General features: G+C 44.2%; 1 protein-coding gene across 1 annotated transcript in view; it reads left to right on the top strand.

The window, feature by feature from the left end:
* The window catches only part of ANO4 (anoctamin 4), a 194,252-nt gene that overhangs the window by 99,082 nt on the left and 78,014 nt on the right, over window positions 1-17,156 (top strand). Inside the window, exons 10-11 of the mRNA XM_074983973.1 lie at window positions 13,327-13,433; window positions 15,461-15,516. Coding sequence (XP_074840074.1) covers window positions 13,327-13,433; window positions 15,461-15,516 — 163 coding nt within the window. The remainder of the gene's footprint in view (window positions 1-13,326; window positions 13,434-15,460; window positions 15,517-17,156) is intronic.

Here is a 17,156-nt window from a genome sequence, read left to right as displayed (position 1 = left end):
ATAAACCATAGTGCATCCAGTAGCTCTACTTCAAAATAGGCTCTATTGTGTCTGAACACTTCATTTTGAAATAGCCCAGGGCTTCTTTGAAATGCATTTTGTGTGTAGCAGCATTATTTCAAAATAAGCTGTTTTGGAAAATCTCTTCCGGGATAGCCTATTTTGAAATAATGCTGACATGTAGACATACCCAACGTGTTCTTGTGGACCCTGCTATTGCTTACTACGAGTGCGTCTGCACTAAAGATAGACACCCGTGGTTGGCATGCACCAGCCAACTCAAACTTATGGGACTTAGGCTGCAGGAGTGATTTACAGCAGTGTAAACTCTTGGCATTGGGCTAGAATATGGGTCTTAGGAGTTTGTAATGTGAGAGGGTCTCAGAGCTCAGGCTGTAGCCTTAGCTGGAATATCGACACTACAGCTCCTTAGTGCAAGCCCCTTTGAATGCACTAGGGAACTTGTACAGTGTGGCAGCTGGGTCCACATGGATACTTAGTGCATGCCAGCTAGCATGGGGCAGATTTACGCCCTAGTTTGCTGCAAACTAAATGTTTGTGTAGACAATCCCTGAGTTTTACACATTCAATCCAAAGTCCAGGGAAATCAATGGAAAATTTGCCTTTGATTCATGTCGGCTTTCAGTCAGGCCCCTACATAAGTAATTGACTACTCATACAAGTTCCCATAACATCATCTAGGGCCAGATTTACAAAGACATGTAGGCACCTAAGAATGCATGTAGGTGCCCGGTGAAATTTACAAAAGCACTCAACTCCCATTGACTTCACTAGGAGTTAGGCACAGCCTAATTTTCTATTATTCAGAGACTACCAAAAATACATTTGCTAGAAACACAAAAACCGTTTTCTTCTGTTTACTTAATGCCAAATAAAGGGAAAAGTACAGCTGTGCTCCAAAAAGTGACCATGTAGCATATGGTACCTTCTTACACTGAAGATCTGTGTACAGACAGGGTGTCAGCTGCTTACATCAGTAACTAAAATACATTTGTTTTGCTTTTTATTCCTGTTATCACTGCAGCACCAGCAGAGCTCTGGAAGAGAGCTGAGTTTTCTTTTGTAGTATGTTTTCATTATGCACCATTGACAGAATTGTTCGCTGAATGCACGCTCCAGGGCCAATCAGTTATACCTGTGCAAAGGCATGAAAAGGCCACAGCATTGCACAGATGCTTCTCGGGACATAGGTAGGCCTGTAGAATGATGTATAAGAAGAAGTAAACTCAGGGTAATTTTCAGATGCCTGTTGAATTTTCAGGGCTGACAGGGAAAAAAAACAACCCACAACTTCTTATGCTTATAAAATGAATGGATTTAACGTAGAAATAACTGGTAGCCGTACAATGCCATGTTTATACAGTCACTTTTCAAACAGAATCATGCTTTAAGTAACAGTGGCTGAAACAAATTGTGAAGGATAGGTGAGTCCTTCATGGATAATTTCAGTACTTGCAGTGTGGAGGACAGTAACCAGGGCCTGGAGGCAAAAAAAAAGCAAAGAGGCAGTACAGACTAAAATGCTAAAAGAAAAAGATAACTCCATCATGCTGAAGCTAAGGCAATGTCTATACTAGACATAGTAGTTGACCACTTATATACAATTTTAGCTATGCCAATTGCGTAACTAAAATTGACTTACCAGCAGTTGACTGCTATGGCTGTCTACATGGAAGATGGTTGACAGGAGCATTTCTTCCATTGACCTTCCTTAATCCTCACTACTCATGAGGAGTTCCAGGGTCAACTTTGGCTCCAGAAAGTGCCATTTCAGGCAAACACAAAACAAAGCCCGGAAGATCAACCCTGAGCAGGCTGATCTTCCGTGGCAGTATAGGTGTAGCCAAAGACTAAAACCCTGCAGTATCTGATTCTAGGAGTTCCTATGAGAGAAGAGACCCTGACCAAGTTGCCTTTGCTAAACATCTCACTGTGGTTATACTAATTACTAAGGTTTATATTCATGTATAAAATAAATCTATCTGCTGTACTGAATGACTTTGGTGTTATTTAAAATAGTAATACAAAAAAAAAAAGCCTCACAGGAAGACCCCAGAAAAAAAGGAGTTAAATTCCACTCCTAACAGAAATCAACAAGCAGGACTTTCTCCACCAACTCTCTTTGCCGTAAACCCTAACCAGTCAGACTCAAACCTCTTCAGAGACCTGGAGAAAACATTGGCCTTGCACCATGTCCTGAAAAACAAGCCATACGTGGTGTGTGCTAGTAGAACTCCAATAAGAATGAATGCCAGGAAATGAGGATCTTTGGAAGTATTTCTTACATTAGTGCCTGTGATAAATGTGCTTGAATTTAGGGCCCACAGGAAAGTTATAGGAGGCCAGGGAGAGAAGAGATCTGAAGTATAGGAAAGAACATTCTTTCTTCCCTGACACGAATTTTGTTCATATTTAAGGCCCTAATGTATGCATTTGATTAAATACTGTTTTAGGTTCATTAATGGGCTCACTGTTGCTTGGCACCTCATTTATATCTTTGTGTGCTTTGAAGATTTTTCCTCAGTAGACCTGACTTTGTTTTCCCCCTTGCTCTTTATTTAATCTTTTATCTTGTTACGAATATGTTAGTGAGCCAGCTGCTCTCCTTTCCATTGCTCATGCTTTGGCCAGACAAGATTTTACTGTTCTATCCTGTTTGCTGTTCCAGTCAATTCTCCCTCAATAAGAATTTTCTGAATTTGGATGAGCTGCTGTTAAATATTCTGTTGGTGACATGTGTGCTGGCTTTTTAACTGTTCTTGGAATTTCACGCCACAGAGGTGACCAGGTTTTTTAGGTTCTTTTACATGATTTTCTCATTGGTTGTAGAAAACAAGTATTGACTAATTAGAAGTGTAAAGCTGAAAAAAGTACTTAGTAGTGTAAAGTAAAAGCCAAAGCATTTTTTATATACAACTGAGTAAGAGATGCTGTCAGATTAAAAATCATGCATCTGACGAAGTGGGTCTTTGCCCACGAAAGCTTATGCTACAAAAATCTGTTAGTCTATAAGATGCCACGGGACTTCTCATTATTTTTGTGGATAAAGGTTAACATGGCTACCGCTGTGAAACTTCTCACAGTATGGTGCACTTGAAGATTTTCCTGGATTTACATCTACTCTACATGGGGAAATGTATTGGAATAATTATGCCAGTATAAATGTCCACACGGAGAGTACTACTGATGTAACTAGAGGTCTATAAATACACTGGGATATTGTACCAGTAAATTTCCCCAGTCAGGCAAGCCCTTATTTAGCTCACACACATATAGCTGTGCACTGGCCAAATCTTCAAGAAGCTGCAGCCGAAGATCTAGCAAGGCACTTTCCTGTTTTTGCATTGGTGACACTGTTTGGCATATTGGAGCCTTTCCTGGCACCAGCTAGATTCACCTGAGGCTGGAAATGTGTGAAAGTAGAGAGGTGAAATTGATATATTGTGTAAACAAAAGAATGTCAGATTCCAGACTGAATGTTTTGACACCTCCTCTTTCTACCTTAAGGAGCATATACAGCTGTTGGGCATGTGGACAGGCATTCCTCACCCTCCTTGACAGTACCTAGCCCCAGCTGGGAAGCTAATTATCCAACTAGCAGACAAAATTTGCTGGTGAATCCCAGTCACTTGCCACCTAAGGCACATTGAGCCTATGCTAAGAAGTGCTGAGGAAAACTGTTGGGAGGACTGCCTAAGGTGGAGAACCCTGCGGTGTTGTAGAAAGGTTTGTGCAAGGTGGCCTCAAGGAATGAGGGGAAGAACCAGGGTGTGGTCACATCTATGCAAGCCCCAAAAGTAAGGGCTTGGCTCTGGAAAGAAGTGCCAAAGAGCATGGGGATTCAAAAGCAAGGACAGAACTTCAACTGAGAGAGCTAAACACACTGAGCTGAGAGCAAACTTTGCCCCCAAAGTATATGCGCAGTGGAAGTTTACAAAATGGAAAATTCTCAAAATAGAATGTATCAAAAGGACTTAATCAGGTGCTTTGTTCCTTGTTGCCATTGCATTAGTCTGAGACTATTGGTTTCATGTCAGTTTGCTTTATTGCCTTTATTTTGCCTTGTTAGTTGTAGCAGAAGAGTTTGATATCTCCAGTTTATAGACTAATTAAGGAACCACCAGTTTCACTTCAAAGCAATTAACCTTCCTTGGTGCCATATAATATACCAGATGCAAGAGCAGTCTATTTCAGCTGTATGATGCTTTCAAAAATGTATTTAATTAAGGACTGAACCTTGAATCTTTGGTCATCTGGGTAGTCTTGTTAACATCAGTTGGTGTCTGTACCTGAGCAAGGACTGCACACAGAATATGGATTGTAGGATCAAGTTAGTTGATTTAATAGAGGATAGGACATAACAGGGTACAAAAGATTTTATTCTATGCATGAGCTAATTGGTTTGGCTAAAATAAAAAGTGACTCAATCATTTACCCAAATTTATATCAAACTCACCCTTAAGTTTTACTGCAGAAAATGTATGAGGGATAGGGGTTGTGTTTAATAATCATAGTCAGGATTACAGGAACAGAAGTGCTCAGCAAACGCTATTCTCTAGGCATTTGTAAGGCATCTGGAGGCTGAAAGGGCTAGAAATCACTTCAGAAAGCTCCATGTGATGTCATTTTCATCTCATAGAAGTTGTATAAGTTCAGTGGATGCTTATCTAGACTAAATCTTGGAATTTTGTGAGGTTTACCCATCCTGAATTGAAACAGGTAGTATGAGGCACTTCACAGAGCATCCTGGGAATTCCTTTCATATTCCAGTTCTAGATCCAGCCTTAAATGTTGTTGACCGTTCAACGGTCTTTAAATTGAGACAGTTCAGCGCTCAAATTAACAGAGTAGCTACCAAAGAAGGAGCAGCCCGGAAAGCATCCTACAAACAAAAGCTGGCAAAATTGGCTTTAAATCATCATTGTGCTGCCTAAATTCTAGGCTGAGAAAAGTGGGATCTGGTGTGGTTCCTGGTATAAATTAGACACTCCTCTCACCTCTGAGATACACCTTCCATGTCTGTGCATCTGCTATCAGTTTTGTGGGAAAACAACACAGAGCCATAATGCAGTGTACTATGCTAGCCTGATGCTATTCCCGCTCTGGGGGAATTTTCTGCTGAATGATTGTAGAGCCCAATAGCTCCTATGTGCCGCTGGAGGAACATACGAGGGAATGAGAACCTGCTTCTACTATAGGTTAGTATTCAAAGCAGTGTAGCCCCAACCACTCAAAACTGAAATCACTGATGTGTACTTTTTAAACTGAGTGAAACAGGCTCAGAATAAGATAAACAACAGAACATAGTAGAGAAATAGAACAGTAAAAAAACAGAAATTGTGGGAGTTCTTCTGTAATCAAAATAGTACCAGTTACAAGTTGAGTAAATGGGGTGAGTAAGTGTGTGGTATGACTCCATATGCCTGAGCAGAATCACTGTAGCTAGGCATGAAGCTGGCACCAGGTCTTTTCAGAAATTATTTTCAGGAATGTTGGACTATTGCAATCAGGGAATGTGGCTATATTACAGCAAATCACCTTGAGATAGGTGTGAGAGTGTATGTGTGCAGTGTTTATACTAATAAGTAAAAGGAAACACTGAAAGATCTCTACATTATAATAAGGTAAGTGCCAGAGACACAGTGATGACAGTTTAAGAGGGTGACACAAATTCCATGGAAGAGGCACAGTTTGAGAACCATGGATTCAACAACCCATGGTGAATATCTGTGTGTGTCTTAAAAATCACTTTGTGAGAGTTGGTACTTTTTTGAAAATGTTTTCCCATGAATTGTTGCTTGGAAGCAATTGGCTGAGGCCCATGATATTTCTGAGAACTTCCATAATGGTGAATTAGGCTAAATAAGACCCCACATTTTGTTCAATGACTCTGCTAACATGCATTTTCCTGAATGTGGTACAGGGATGGATCGAGTGACCTGGTGATTTGTTCCATTTCTGTCCTCTGCAGTTTTTGTCCCCGTGAAATTTAATATCTTTCCCTGGTGTTACTGACATATGCAATCATATTGATTTAGACGGTTCTGGAAAAGACAGGATTCTGCTAGATGAGCATTTATTTCAGTGTGTTATTTGTTCGTTCCTTCTCCACTCTCAGCGAGACAGATTGGTGTTTTAATGCTGAAGTTAGCAAATTTAAAAATAAATGCAAGTAACTAAAGTGAGGCATCCTTTGGAGCCAATCAGTATTCAGCCCCTTTGCCTCATCCAGCAGCATTCAGTTCTGTATTTTTTATACATCTTAATGTTAAACAGTGTTGGCCACTTGTCTCATTGAGCAGCCACTCCTGGTGCAGGCCTCAGTGGGCCCACACCCGGCTCCCGGGCAGTCAACACAGTTAGTTCAATCCCAAGTTAAAAGGCCCAAGCCCTGGTGCCAGGTGTGGCAGCAAACAAACAGTCACTAAGCACAGGCCCTGGTGCAAGGCAGGGCATCGAACAAGCAGTCCAATGCAGAGTGCACAGTCCAGTGCAGCGTCCTGGTGCAGGGCAGGGTGACAAACAAGTGGAGACAATATAAAGTCAATATACAGCCAATAAGCCCAAGCCCTGGTGTAAGGCAGGGCAGCAAACAGTCGATACCCCTAGGCCCTCACCAAGCAGAGAGCACTAGGCAACCCAGGTGTATGCCTAGACCTGTGGCAGGGGGGAGACTGCCATCCATAGATTAGGAGTGGCGGGGGGAGCACAGGCCAACCCACTCCACGGCACCTCGGCTCAGGGCCCTGACAGTGGCAGAGCAGTCTGCTGCAAGGGTCAGCAGGCATCCACACCGCAACAAGCCAAACCTGCTATCCCTGGGTCACTTCCTGATCTCCCCCCCTCCTCAGACCTGCCAGGGTGCTGGTCAGGTTCCTCTGGGTCCAGAGCTTCTGCCACAGCTGGTAGATCCTCCTCTGGGTTGTCTGGCAGAGGGCCTGATGGTCCAGGCCAGTCCTCAGCCTCCTGGCGCAAGGAATCCAATTCCCAGCCTGAGAGCTCAGGGTCTGCATCCGGCTCCTCCAGCGGCTAGGCCCCCACTGAGCTCTGGGCTGGAGTTTTATTTCTGTAGCCCTGCCCCTTGCCTTCCAGTCTGGTAAGCCAGTGGGGCTAAGTTCCATCCACCCAGGTTCGGGGAGGGTTTCTTCCCCTTTGGGTTCAGTGAGTGGCCACTCCTACTCACTACAGACAGCCATATCATATGACATAGAAGTGGTTAGGTAGCGAGCAGCTTTCAGTGTGCCTGCACAGCCATTTAGGAACAACCTACAGACTCAGTTGTATCACTCCATAAATAGTGACATAATAATAATAATAATAATAAATGTGCAGAATAATTTCACATCTGCAAGGAAAATGGACAAGCCTTTTTGCTGTCTTATCTGGGCCACAGGTGGAATGAACCTACATAAGGAATGTAAGGCTCTCAATGCAGGAGTTCATGATTAAGTTAAAGTGAAACTTGCTGTGAGAGTTAGTCTCAAAAGTAACTGCAAAGGTCACTTGTATTTACTACTACCTGGAAGGGGAGACCTTGGTGAGGGAAGTCAGGTGAACATCAAATTGAAGAACCAAAGAAAATGCTGATGTACTTTTAAAAGCCACAAATCTGCTTTAAGCATGTCTTTCAGTTGATGTCTGTTATAAAACATGACAAATGAGCTGGGCAAGATGCTAGAAGTTAGAATAAAACAGTGAGAGGTGGACCAATTCTGTTAACTCATATTGATTTTTGGGTGGGAAGCATTAGCCCACTCCAGGCTGTAAAAGGTTTGTATGCCTCTTTGAAGAGGCACAGAAAAAGCTGGCGAAAGAGGCAAGAAAGCAGAAGTCTCAAAACAAGCCAAGCTCAGGCTGAGCTGAAGTTTTGTTAGCTCGTTTAACAACAAAGGCGAATCCTTGGAAGCAGTAAACCAAAACAGTAAGGGTTGTCTTCACTGCTCTTGGGGCTTGTGCTACAGCACTAAAAGTGACGGTGTAGCAGTTCCTTGATCCAGCTTGTGCCTGAAGGCGTTTACACAGCTGTTATTAACTCTGTAGTATGCACCCAAGTGTATGCGGCCAGGCTCTGAGATTCGAAGTTGCTGGTTTTAAAACGAAATGTAGAGCTGCCCCAGGCTTACTAGAAAGGATTTAATTTGAGTAATTCTATAGCAAATGCATTTCCTTAGCTGTTCAGGTGCACAAGCTGTGTGTGGGTATGTGCACATTGTGTTGTGGAGAGAGCAGTGTAAGAATTTCTCTATTCACAAATCTTAGTAGTAGTAGTAGTAGTAGTAGTAGTAGCATCCTTCAGTCTACATAGACTATGGATCGCGCCCTTCGTAGTTCCGTTTGGCATCCTCATTTGCAGTGTCGGCTGTGACTGTGAAGACCCACACGAGTGACAGTCCTTGCTGCATCTGTTGCATATGTAATGGATGTCTGGCAGGTCCTTGCTGTGCTTTCTGTGGGCTCGCTTCTCCTTTGCTAGCTGTCTGATCCTCAACTCACCCTTCTGAAGGCCCTTGTATAGTTCCTGCCTCCATCTGCTGCGATCGTCTGCCAGCTCCTCCCAGCTGTCTGGCTTGATGTCTAGTTCCCTGAGGTCTCTCTTGCAAACATCTTTGTAGCACAGCTGGGGGCGTCCGGGAGATCTTTTGCCAGAGGCTAGCTTGCCATACAGGATGTCTTTTGGGATCCTTCCATCATTCATCCTGTGGACATGGCCAAGCCAGTGAAGCCGCCGCTGCCTGAGGAGGGTGTGCATAGTTGGGATTCCAGCTTGCTCAGGGACGGTAGTGTTGGACACTCCGTCCTTCCACGATATTCCAAGGGTGCGCCTGAGGCAGCGTAAGTGGAAGACGTTCAGCCTCTTTTCCTGGCGGGCGTACAGGGTCCAAGTCTCGCTGCCATAAAGGAGGGTGCTGAGAATGCAGGCTCTGTAGACTTGCATTTTGGTGTGAGTGTACAGCTTGTTGTTATTCCACACTCTCTCGTTGAGTCTGGACAGAGTTGTGGCTGCTTTACCGATCCTCCTATTTAGCTCAGTCTCCAAGGACAGGGTGTCAGTGATGGTGGACCCAAGGTAAACGAACTCATGGGCAACCTCTAACGTATAGTTGTCAATGCTGATTGATGGAGAAACAGCAATGTCCTGAGCAAGTACATTTGTCTTCTTTAGGCTGATGGAGAGCCCAAAGTCCTTGCATGCCTTGGAGAACTGATCCAGCAGCTTCTGAAGCTGGTCTTCTGTGTGTGACATGACAGCAGTGTCATCTGCGAACAGCATCTCTCTGATGAGGACTTCCCGCACCTTAGATTTAGCTTTCAGCCTTGCAAGATTAAACAGTTTCCCGTCAGATCTTGTGTGCAAAAAGATGCCCTCTGTTGAAGATCCAAAGGCGTGTTTAAGGAGGAGTGTGAAGAAGATCCCAAACAGTGTCGGAGCAAGGACGCATCCTTGTTTGATGCCGCTCCTGATGCTGAAAGCATCTGATAATGTGCCATCGTATTGGATGGTTCCTCTCACATCTTCGTGGAAAGACTGGATCATCTTGAGTAACTGTGGCAGCATCCTATCTTGTGGAGCAGTTTGAACAGTCCATCCCTGCTGACCAAGTCGAAGCCCTTGGTTAGGTCGAAGAAGGCAATATAGAGTGGCTTCCTCTGCTCCCTGCATTTCTCCAGCAGCTGCCTCAGAGAGAAGACCATGTCGACGGTAGATCTCTCTGCATGGAATCCGCACTCTGATTCAGGATACACCCTCTCAGCAATCTTCTGGAGTCTGCCGAGATGACGCGAGCGAACAGTTTACCAGTGATGCTCAGGAGGGAGATTCCATGGTAATTGTTGCAGTCGCTTCTGGCTCCTTTGTTCTTATACAAGATTATGATGTTAGCGTCGCACATGTCCTGTGGAACCTCTCCCTCTCTCCAGCACGGGCACAGTAGCTCATGTAGGGGTTCCAGGAGAGTGTCTGTGGCACACTTGATTACCTCTGGTGGTATACCATCCTGACCAGGGCCTTTCCTCCTGCAGTGTTGTCGATGGCTTTCTTCAGTTCATCCACAGTTGGTTCCTGGTCCAGTTCATCCATTACTGGTAAGAGTTCGCCGGCATCGAGGGCTGAGTTAACCACAATGTTCTCGCGTGAGTACAGCTCGGAGTAGTGCTCGACCCAGTGCTCCATCTGTTTGGCTTTGTCAGTGATGACTTCACCAGATTTGGATTTCAGAGGTGCCATCTTGTTCTGGGTGGGTCCTAATGCCTTCTTGGTGCTCTCGTACATTCCCCTGAGGTTACCAAAGTCAGCACTGGTCTGGATGCTGCTGCATGGCTTGAGCCAGTAGTTGTTGGCACAGTGCCTGGCTGTCTGCTGTACTGTTTTTCTGGCTGCTCTGAGCGCTTGCAGGGTATTCTGGCTTGACGAAAGTTTGTACTCCAGGAGTGCAGCGTGCTTTTTTTCGATGGCTGGAATCATCTCATCGGAGTTAGCTTTGAACCAGTCATTTGTGTTTCTAGTTCTTCTTCCAAACACCGACAAGGCCGTGTTGTACATTGTATCCCTCAGATGCTGCCATCTGGATGTCACATCGGCACCCCCAGGGTTGCTGCGCAGATTCTCCTCCAGGGTCGCTCTGAACTTTTCAGCTCTGTCTGAGTTAGCCGTCTTTCTGGCATCGATGCGGGGCCTTCCAGTTGGTTTAGAGTGGTGCAGTTTCTTGGGAATCACCTTGAGTTTGGAGCAAACTAACGAGTGATCTGTATCGCAGTCAGCACTATGATAGCTGCGTGTGAGAAGGATGTTTTTGAGGTTATCACGTCTAGCAATGACCACGTCTAGTTGATGCCAGTGTTTTGAGCATGGGTGTCTCCATGACACTCTGTGCTGTGGCTTGGTTTGGAAAAATGTGTTCGTGATGCACAGATTGTGGTACGTGCAAAGTTCGAGAAGACGCTGACCATTTTCATTCATTTTTCCCACACCGAAGTGGCCTAAGCAGAAAGGCCATGAGTTGCTATCAGCTCCAACTCTCGCATTGAAGTCACCCAGAATGTACAGTTGTTCGCAAGCAGGTATTTGCGCTATGGCCGCACTAAGCACGTCATAAAACTTGTCTTTTACTTCCGGTGCGGCGTACAGGGTTGGGGCGTAAGTGATGATCAGGTGGACAGGACCGGCGCGAGTTTGAAGTATGACCTGAAGGAGTCTTTCTGATCCACTCTTAACTAATTTCACCATTTGTAGAAGGGTGTTTCTGGTGGCAAAGCCAACACCGTGCTCCCTGGGTTCTTCTCAGGCTTTACCCTGCCAGAAAAAGGTGTAGTCCTTTTCCTTTAGAGATGCCGAATCTGCGGGACGTGTCTCTTGCAGAGCAGCAATGTCAACTTGGAGCCTCTTCAGTTCCTCATTGATGACAGCGGTCTTTCGGGTGTCGCTGATGTCCTGAAGATCTTCAGTCAGACCTGTCAGCATGGTCCACACATTCCAGCAAGCAAGCTTAAAACTTTGATGGTTTCCTTTTCTTGTTGATTTTCTTATTGGTTTGCCTGGTGCTCAGCTTTCAGGTCACTTGTCACGTTTGGGAACCTTAAGCCTCACGCACCCAGTGAGGCAGGTGAACTGTGGCGGGACAGTACCCTATTGGCTGGGGGCTGCCCAGCTTGAGGCGGGTGGTGACTGTCCAGTGAGATGCGACGATCTCTCCCACCGTCGGAGGCAACCCCTGGCACTCGTTCTCTACACCAATCGAGCAAGAGCTCATAACCGGTATCTGTTACCTCCCGTGTTGGTTCAACGCTGTTAGCAATGCTGGAGTACCTCTCCAGGCGCGAGCTTGGAGCATACAAATCTTCGTATGTTGCAGAAAATAGCTGGTTCAAATCATTAAGAGCTGTTTCATGGCAGGATTATGGCTGCATAACCATATGGCCAGTTCTATCTAAACCTTTTTGACACAGGGACTGGCCTGCTGCCTTCTTAAATTGCGTCAGGGAGGTTTCTGTGATCAATACCAGCCCATTGACTGGTCATTGAGCTACACTGTCCTATGAAACAAAACAACACAGAGTGCATTGCCTTGTGTACTGACAGTGATACTCTATATACCTATCCTGCAGGCATTCCCAGGGCAAGGGTCTGTGCTCTGCATCCTCCCCCTGCTGAGAAGCAGCAGTAGGCCCAGCGGGCAATCGCTGCTTTGCTGACTCAGAATGCACTGTGCCCCGAGCAGGGTGGGGACAGGGTGCTACTGCATGCCCAGAGAGCCTGAAGCTCGTGACAGAGACACTGCTACACTGGCCCACACAGAGGCATGAGAGGTTAGCACACTGCTGCTACGGACAGAGGAGCAGCATGACTAAGGGGTCCAGCTTCAGGGGCAGGAAAAGGAACTGGGGGGAGGGAGGAGAGACACCCAAACCACTCCATGCCTGTCTGGAGGAGGACCCCACTTGCTGCAACCCTCGCACCACGCTCTGCTCAAGCCCAGATGGGACAGCAATGAGGACAGCCCCCTCTGCTGCCCCTCCCCCTGTTGCTCCTCCTCCACCATCCTGCCCAGGCAAGCACTGGCTAGCCCCATCCCTTTCTCACTCCTGACCTGGCCAGACGTGAGAGGAGGAAGAGGGAGAGTCGAGTGCTGGCCAGGCTGGGGATACCTGCTATTGTTTCAGCAGCAGCAGGGCAGGCCCATTGCACCATCTGGAGCCGCAGAGGTGTCAAATGGCAGGAGCTGCAAATGACGCCTTAAAAAGCCGCATGTGGCTCCAGATCCACAGGTTGCTGACCCCTGGGTTAATGTATTGAATTGTCCTGTCTAATACTTTAACTTTATATTGTATAATATTAATAATGTATTATGTCGTTTTCAATATTAATTTGGTTAACAGAATCTTTTTTGATGGAATGGATGTTCCCATATGAATGCTAATGAAGAAACTCCATATTATGTCTGAAATGGCATTATGATCTGCGTGTTCTAGAAATGTTTCTTTTAAATCTCATTTCTTTGCAAGCCATTTCTTGTGCCTACCATTGTGCAGTTTTTAAACATTTTTAAAAGTAATGTTTGGAAACTAAATGACTAAGTAGAAGACATCTCCTCTTTTGGCTTAAACCCCCGCTAAAGAGCAAAGGTTTCCTATTGCACTGAATTGAATCACATGGTCAAGTTCCTCCATCATGTGTTCTCTGTATTTTGCTCATATGCTGTAGATTCTTAATGTGCTGTAAAAATTAATAGAACAACATCTACTTCATATTTTATATTTGTACTTTAAATACTATATTCCTGGGTCAATCTCATTTGTATTTTTATTTAGCTTCATCATACACAACAAAGACACTTTCTTCAACAATGCTACAAGAAGTAGAATAGTACATCATATTTTACAAAGAGTGAAATATGAAGAAGGAAAAAACAAAATTGGTAAGTGCTCAGCAAGGTGCTTTTTAATTTGGTATAAAAATCAATAATGTCAAGGCATGTTCCTTATAGGTCAGCTCTTTTTTTTAAATCTCCTTATTTGATACATAGCTAACACATTACCGTGGTAGTAGCTTTTTCTTGGTATGCCCTGTCATTTCAAAGATGACGCAGTGCAATGCCAGACTGCATTTCCATGAAAGAATGTGGCTCACAGCTCAAAAGACTCTATCCCTGTGCAGTAGGATAGGCTGGTATATGGTAATCAAGAGACTTTCAAGGTGCTGGCTGATGATGCTAGTGAGGTATATTGGCCAATTGCAAAAGGAGCCCATACAACTCTCCTCAGACCAAAGCATGGAGGTGCTCAGAGGGACAGGAAACTTGTGCAGCCCTGAGTTTCAGACTCCAACAATCCTGCATGAATCCATTTCTCTCCCTTTGCACATGGAGGTTACAGCAGCTGCCTGCTTCCTTTCGATGTAGAGAGATGGAGACAAGATTGAGTCCTCCACTAATTTCCTTGGCAGAAAATGGTGTCTTGATGCAGGCGTGGGTTTGCTGGAGAGTTGTGGCCTCCTTCCACCCTTCTCTGTTTGCCTTGTGGAAGAATAATCTTCATTCTAGCGGGCCTTTGTGCTGCTCCTGGTTGAATGGTCCCTGTCTGACCTGACAGCCATGGGAGCCTTGCCTGGGTAGGAAAACCCATTCAGTTTCCAAGCTGTCAACAGGCCAGGGAGGAATCTTTTCCCCCTGCTCTCAAAATTAGGGAAGCACCACACCTCAGCACTGTGGCTGGAGTCAGATTCCGCCTCTGGTCACTGGGAGGAGTTGTGGGGTGGGAGATTGGCATATGCCACATGCAGTCATTGCCCGTACCACTGTGTTCTCCTATTTGGCACAGGATCTAAGTATCTATCTATCCATCTGTGTACTTATATGGCCCCTACTACTGTAGTATCAGAGTATCATCTGTGTAGGCTTTGGGAGTAGAGAGCCTAACCAGGCTAAATAGCTCTGGTGAGCTTCACACAGTAGACACTCCAGGAACCAAGATGGGACCCGTAGCAGATGCTAACAGTCCATCAGTTCAAAAACAGTATTTATGGTAAGCCAGTGCATCTCACTGAAGTAATATTATAAGATTTCCCCAACTGAGCAATAGCCTACGGAGCCTTTTGCCTCTAGGTCACTGGTTTGAACGCCACAAGCTTAGCAGCGAATACTGTACTGTCTGATAGGTGTTTAGCGGCCTTTCAGTAAATTTCCAAGTAAATCATCTACGGGACAGCTGGCACTATGTACCTCATTTGTCAGTTTTGGCTGAGGGGCCAAAGCCTTAATGGACAGGGAGAATGAACTAGCCTCCCGCTCACGCATGTGTGCTCTGTTTGGGTCAAAGGTGAAGTATGTTTTTGGGTCTCACACTGCTGCTCCCTGTCTTGTAGCTGTGCTGTCCATATATAGCTTCAGTCTCTAGGCCATCAATCCAACAGCTCTCAGACCATTAGGTTCAATATATGTAACAATATTGTTTTTAAATATGGAAATTAAGGCTTTCACCTCATTCATTACAATGCAAAACTTCTAAAGCTTTGTCTGAAATTTGCAAACTGCCAAGAAATGTGGCATCTCATCTAAATAAAGGTTCCAAATATATCTCATATTATTATTATTATTATTATTATTATTATTTATTATTATTAGACCAAAATATTTGGGGTGAAAGTCAATCTCTTGTGTAGCTCCATTGACTTCATTGCAGTGAATCTCGCCCTCAAAGCTTTAAATTCAAAGCATAACAATTTGCAGGTTGTGACTAATATGGTAAAATACAGTAGCAAGTATCTGATATTGTATTCATCCTTTCTCTGTGATCTACTGTAGTCTGATAAACACATGAATAACCTATATGTTACTTGTACCTTTTGCTGCACTTCATTTACCAATCTCAGCACAAAAATGTATTTTGCCCTCTTGTTAGTTATTTTAGCCCTGCTTCTAATTAACTTAATATTTTTGGCTTTTAGGTCTGAATCGATTGCTTACTAATGGCTCCTATGAAGCTGCATTTCCTCTTCATGAGGTAGTTTTCTAACATTTCTTGTTAGCTTTTGATTCAACTTTAATGCCAACATCAGTAGGCCTGAGTCTGTTCCTTTTCTCATTTTACTTTATTGTATCCTCACTGGTTTCCATGGCAAGTTACTCCTTACTTAAACAGATGGTGTGAGCATTTTTTCAGCTTTCTTACATTTAATCCAGGTCATTCGAAAATGTAGATAGCTCTTCCTGAAAAGTTTTGCACTTCATGTTGACATAGGGTGTATCTACACAGCAGCGTTATTCCAAAATAGCATATTCCAGAAGAGAGATTCTGGAATAATTTATTTTGAAATAACACTGCTAAACACAAAATGAATTTTGAAATAGCACTTAGCAGTTTCAAAATACAGCATCTACATACAACAGAACCTATTTCAAAACAGCCATTTGATGCTCTATGGCTTATTTCAAATTAGGCCTTATCCTGTCTTAATATCATTATTTTGAAATTGCTATTTCGAAATAGGCACTGTTCCTCATTCAGGCTACATCTACACTGACAAAAAAGTTTGAAATGGCCATGCTAATGGCCATTTAAAAGATTACTAATGAGGTGCTGAAATGCATATTTAGCGCCTCATTAGCATGCCACTGGCCGCAACTCTTCAAAATTGCTGCTTTTCGCTCCCGCACGGCTAGTCCAGATGGGGTCCTTTTTGAAAGGACTCTGCCAACTTTGAAATCCCCTTATTGCTATCTGCTAACACCTATCTGCTGATAGGAATAAGGGGATTTTGAAGTTGGTGGGGTCCTTAAGTGGACGAGCTGCCCGGGAGCGAAAAGTCGCGATTTTGAAGTGCCGTGGCCGGTGGCATGCTAATAAGGCACTGAATATGCATATCAGTGCCTCATTAGTATGCTTCAAAGTGGCCATTAGCATGGCTATTTTGAAGTTTTTTTTGTCAGCGTAGACACGGCCTCAATGACATTTACCTATTTTGAAATAAGCCAACTGCTATTTGAAACAGCAGTTGCATTGTTAGACACTAGAAAACTTATTTTGAAATAACAGCCTGTTAAATCATGGCTGTTATTTCAAAATTACTTTGCTGTGTAGACTTACTCTTACTGCCTTCCACTGGTGGCTGTGAATGTGATAGTAACACTCAGTCTATGTCTACACTAGCCCCAGAACTTCGAAAGGGGCATGATAATGAACCTAATCGAAGGATTCTAATGAGGTGCTGCCTCAGCACTTTGAAAGTGCTGCTTTCGATTGCACATGGCTCGTCTACACGAGGTCCTTTTCGAAAAGACCCTGCACACTTCGAAATCCCTCTATTCCTATAACCAAATAGGATATTCATGGCAGTGTCTCATTAGCATCTTTCGATTAGGTTCATTATCATGCCCCGTTAAAAGCTCTGGGGCTAGTGTAAACATAGCCTTAGTGTTTTACAGGAGTTCTTAAACATTTTCATGGTGTGAAATACATCCAGAGAGAGTGTCTGGGGGCATTGCCTCCTTCCCATTTGCAGTCACAAACAGCTCATCCCCCCTCATTCCTACCACAATCCTACCACAATTGTTTTGTATGGAAAAACAACATTAGGGGAGTATTTAATGTACTTTTAATTCTTTTGAACAGTGTATAGTAGCTAGAAATAAAAAGGGTCCACT

Source organism: Carettochelys insculpta, chromosome 1, assembly GCF_033958435.1.
Source record: "Carettochelys insculpta isolate YL-2023 chromosome 1, ASM3395843v1, whole genome shotgun sequence".
In the NCBI taxonomy this organism is placed as follows: Eukaryota; Metazoa; Chordata; order Testudines; family Carettochelyidae; genus Carettochelys; species Carettochelys insculpta.
The sequence above is the reverse complement of the archived record's forward strand: the minus strand, read 5'-3'. Positions and strand labels throughout refer to the sequence as shown.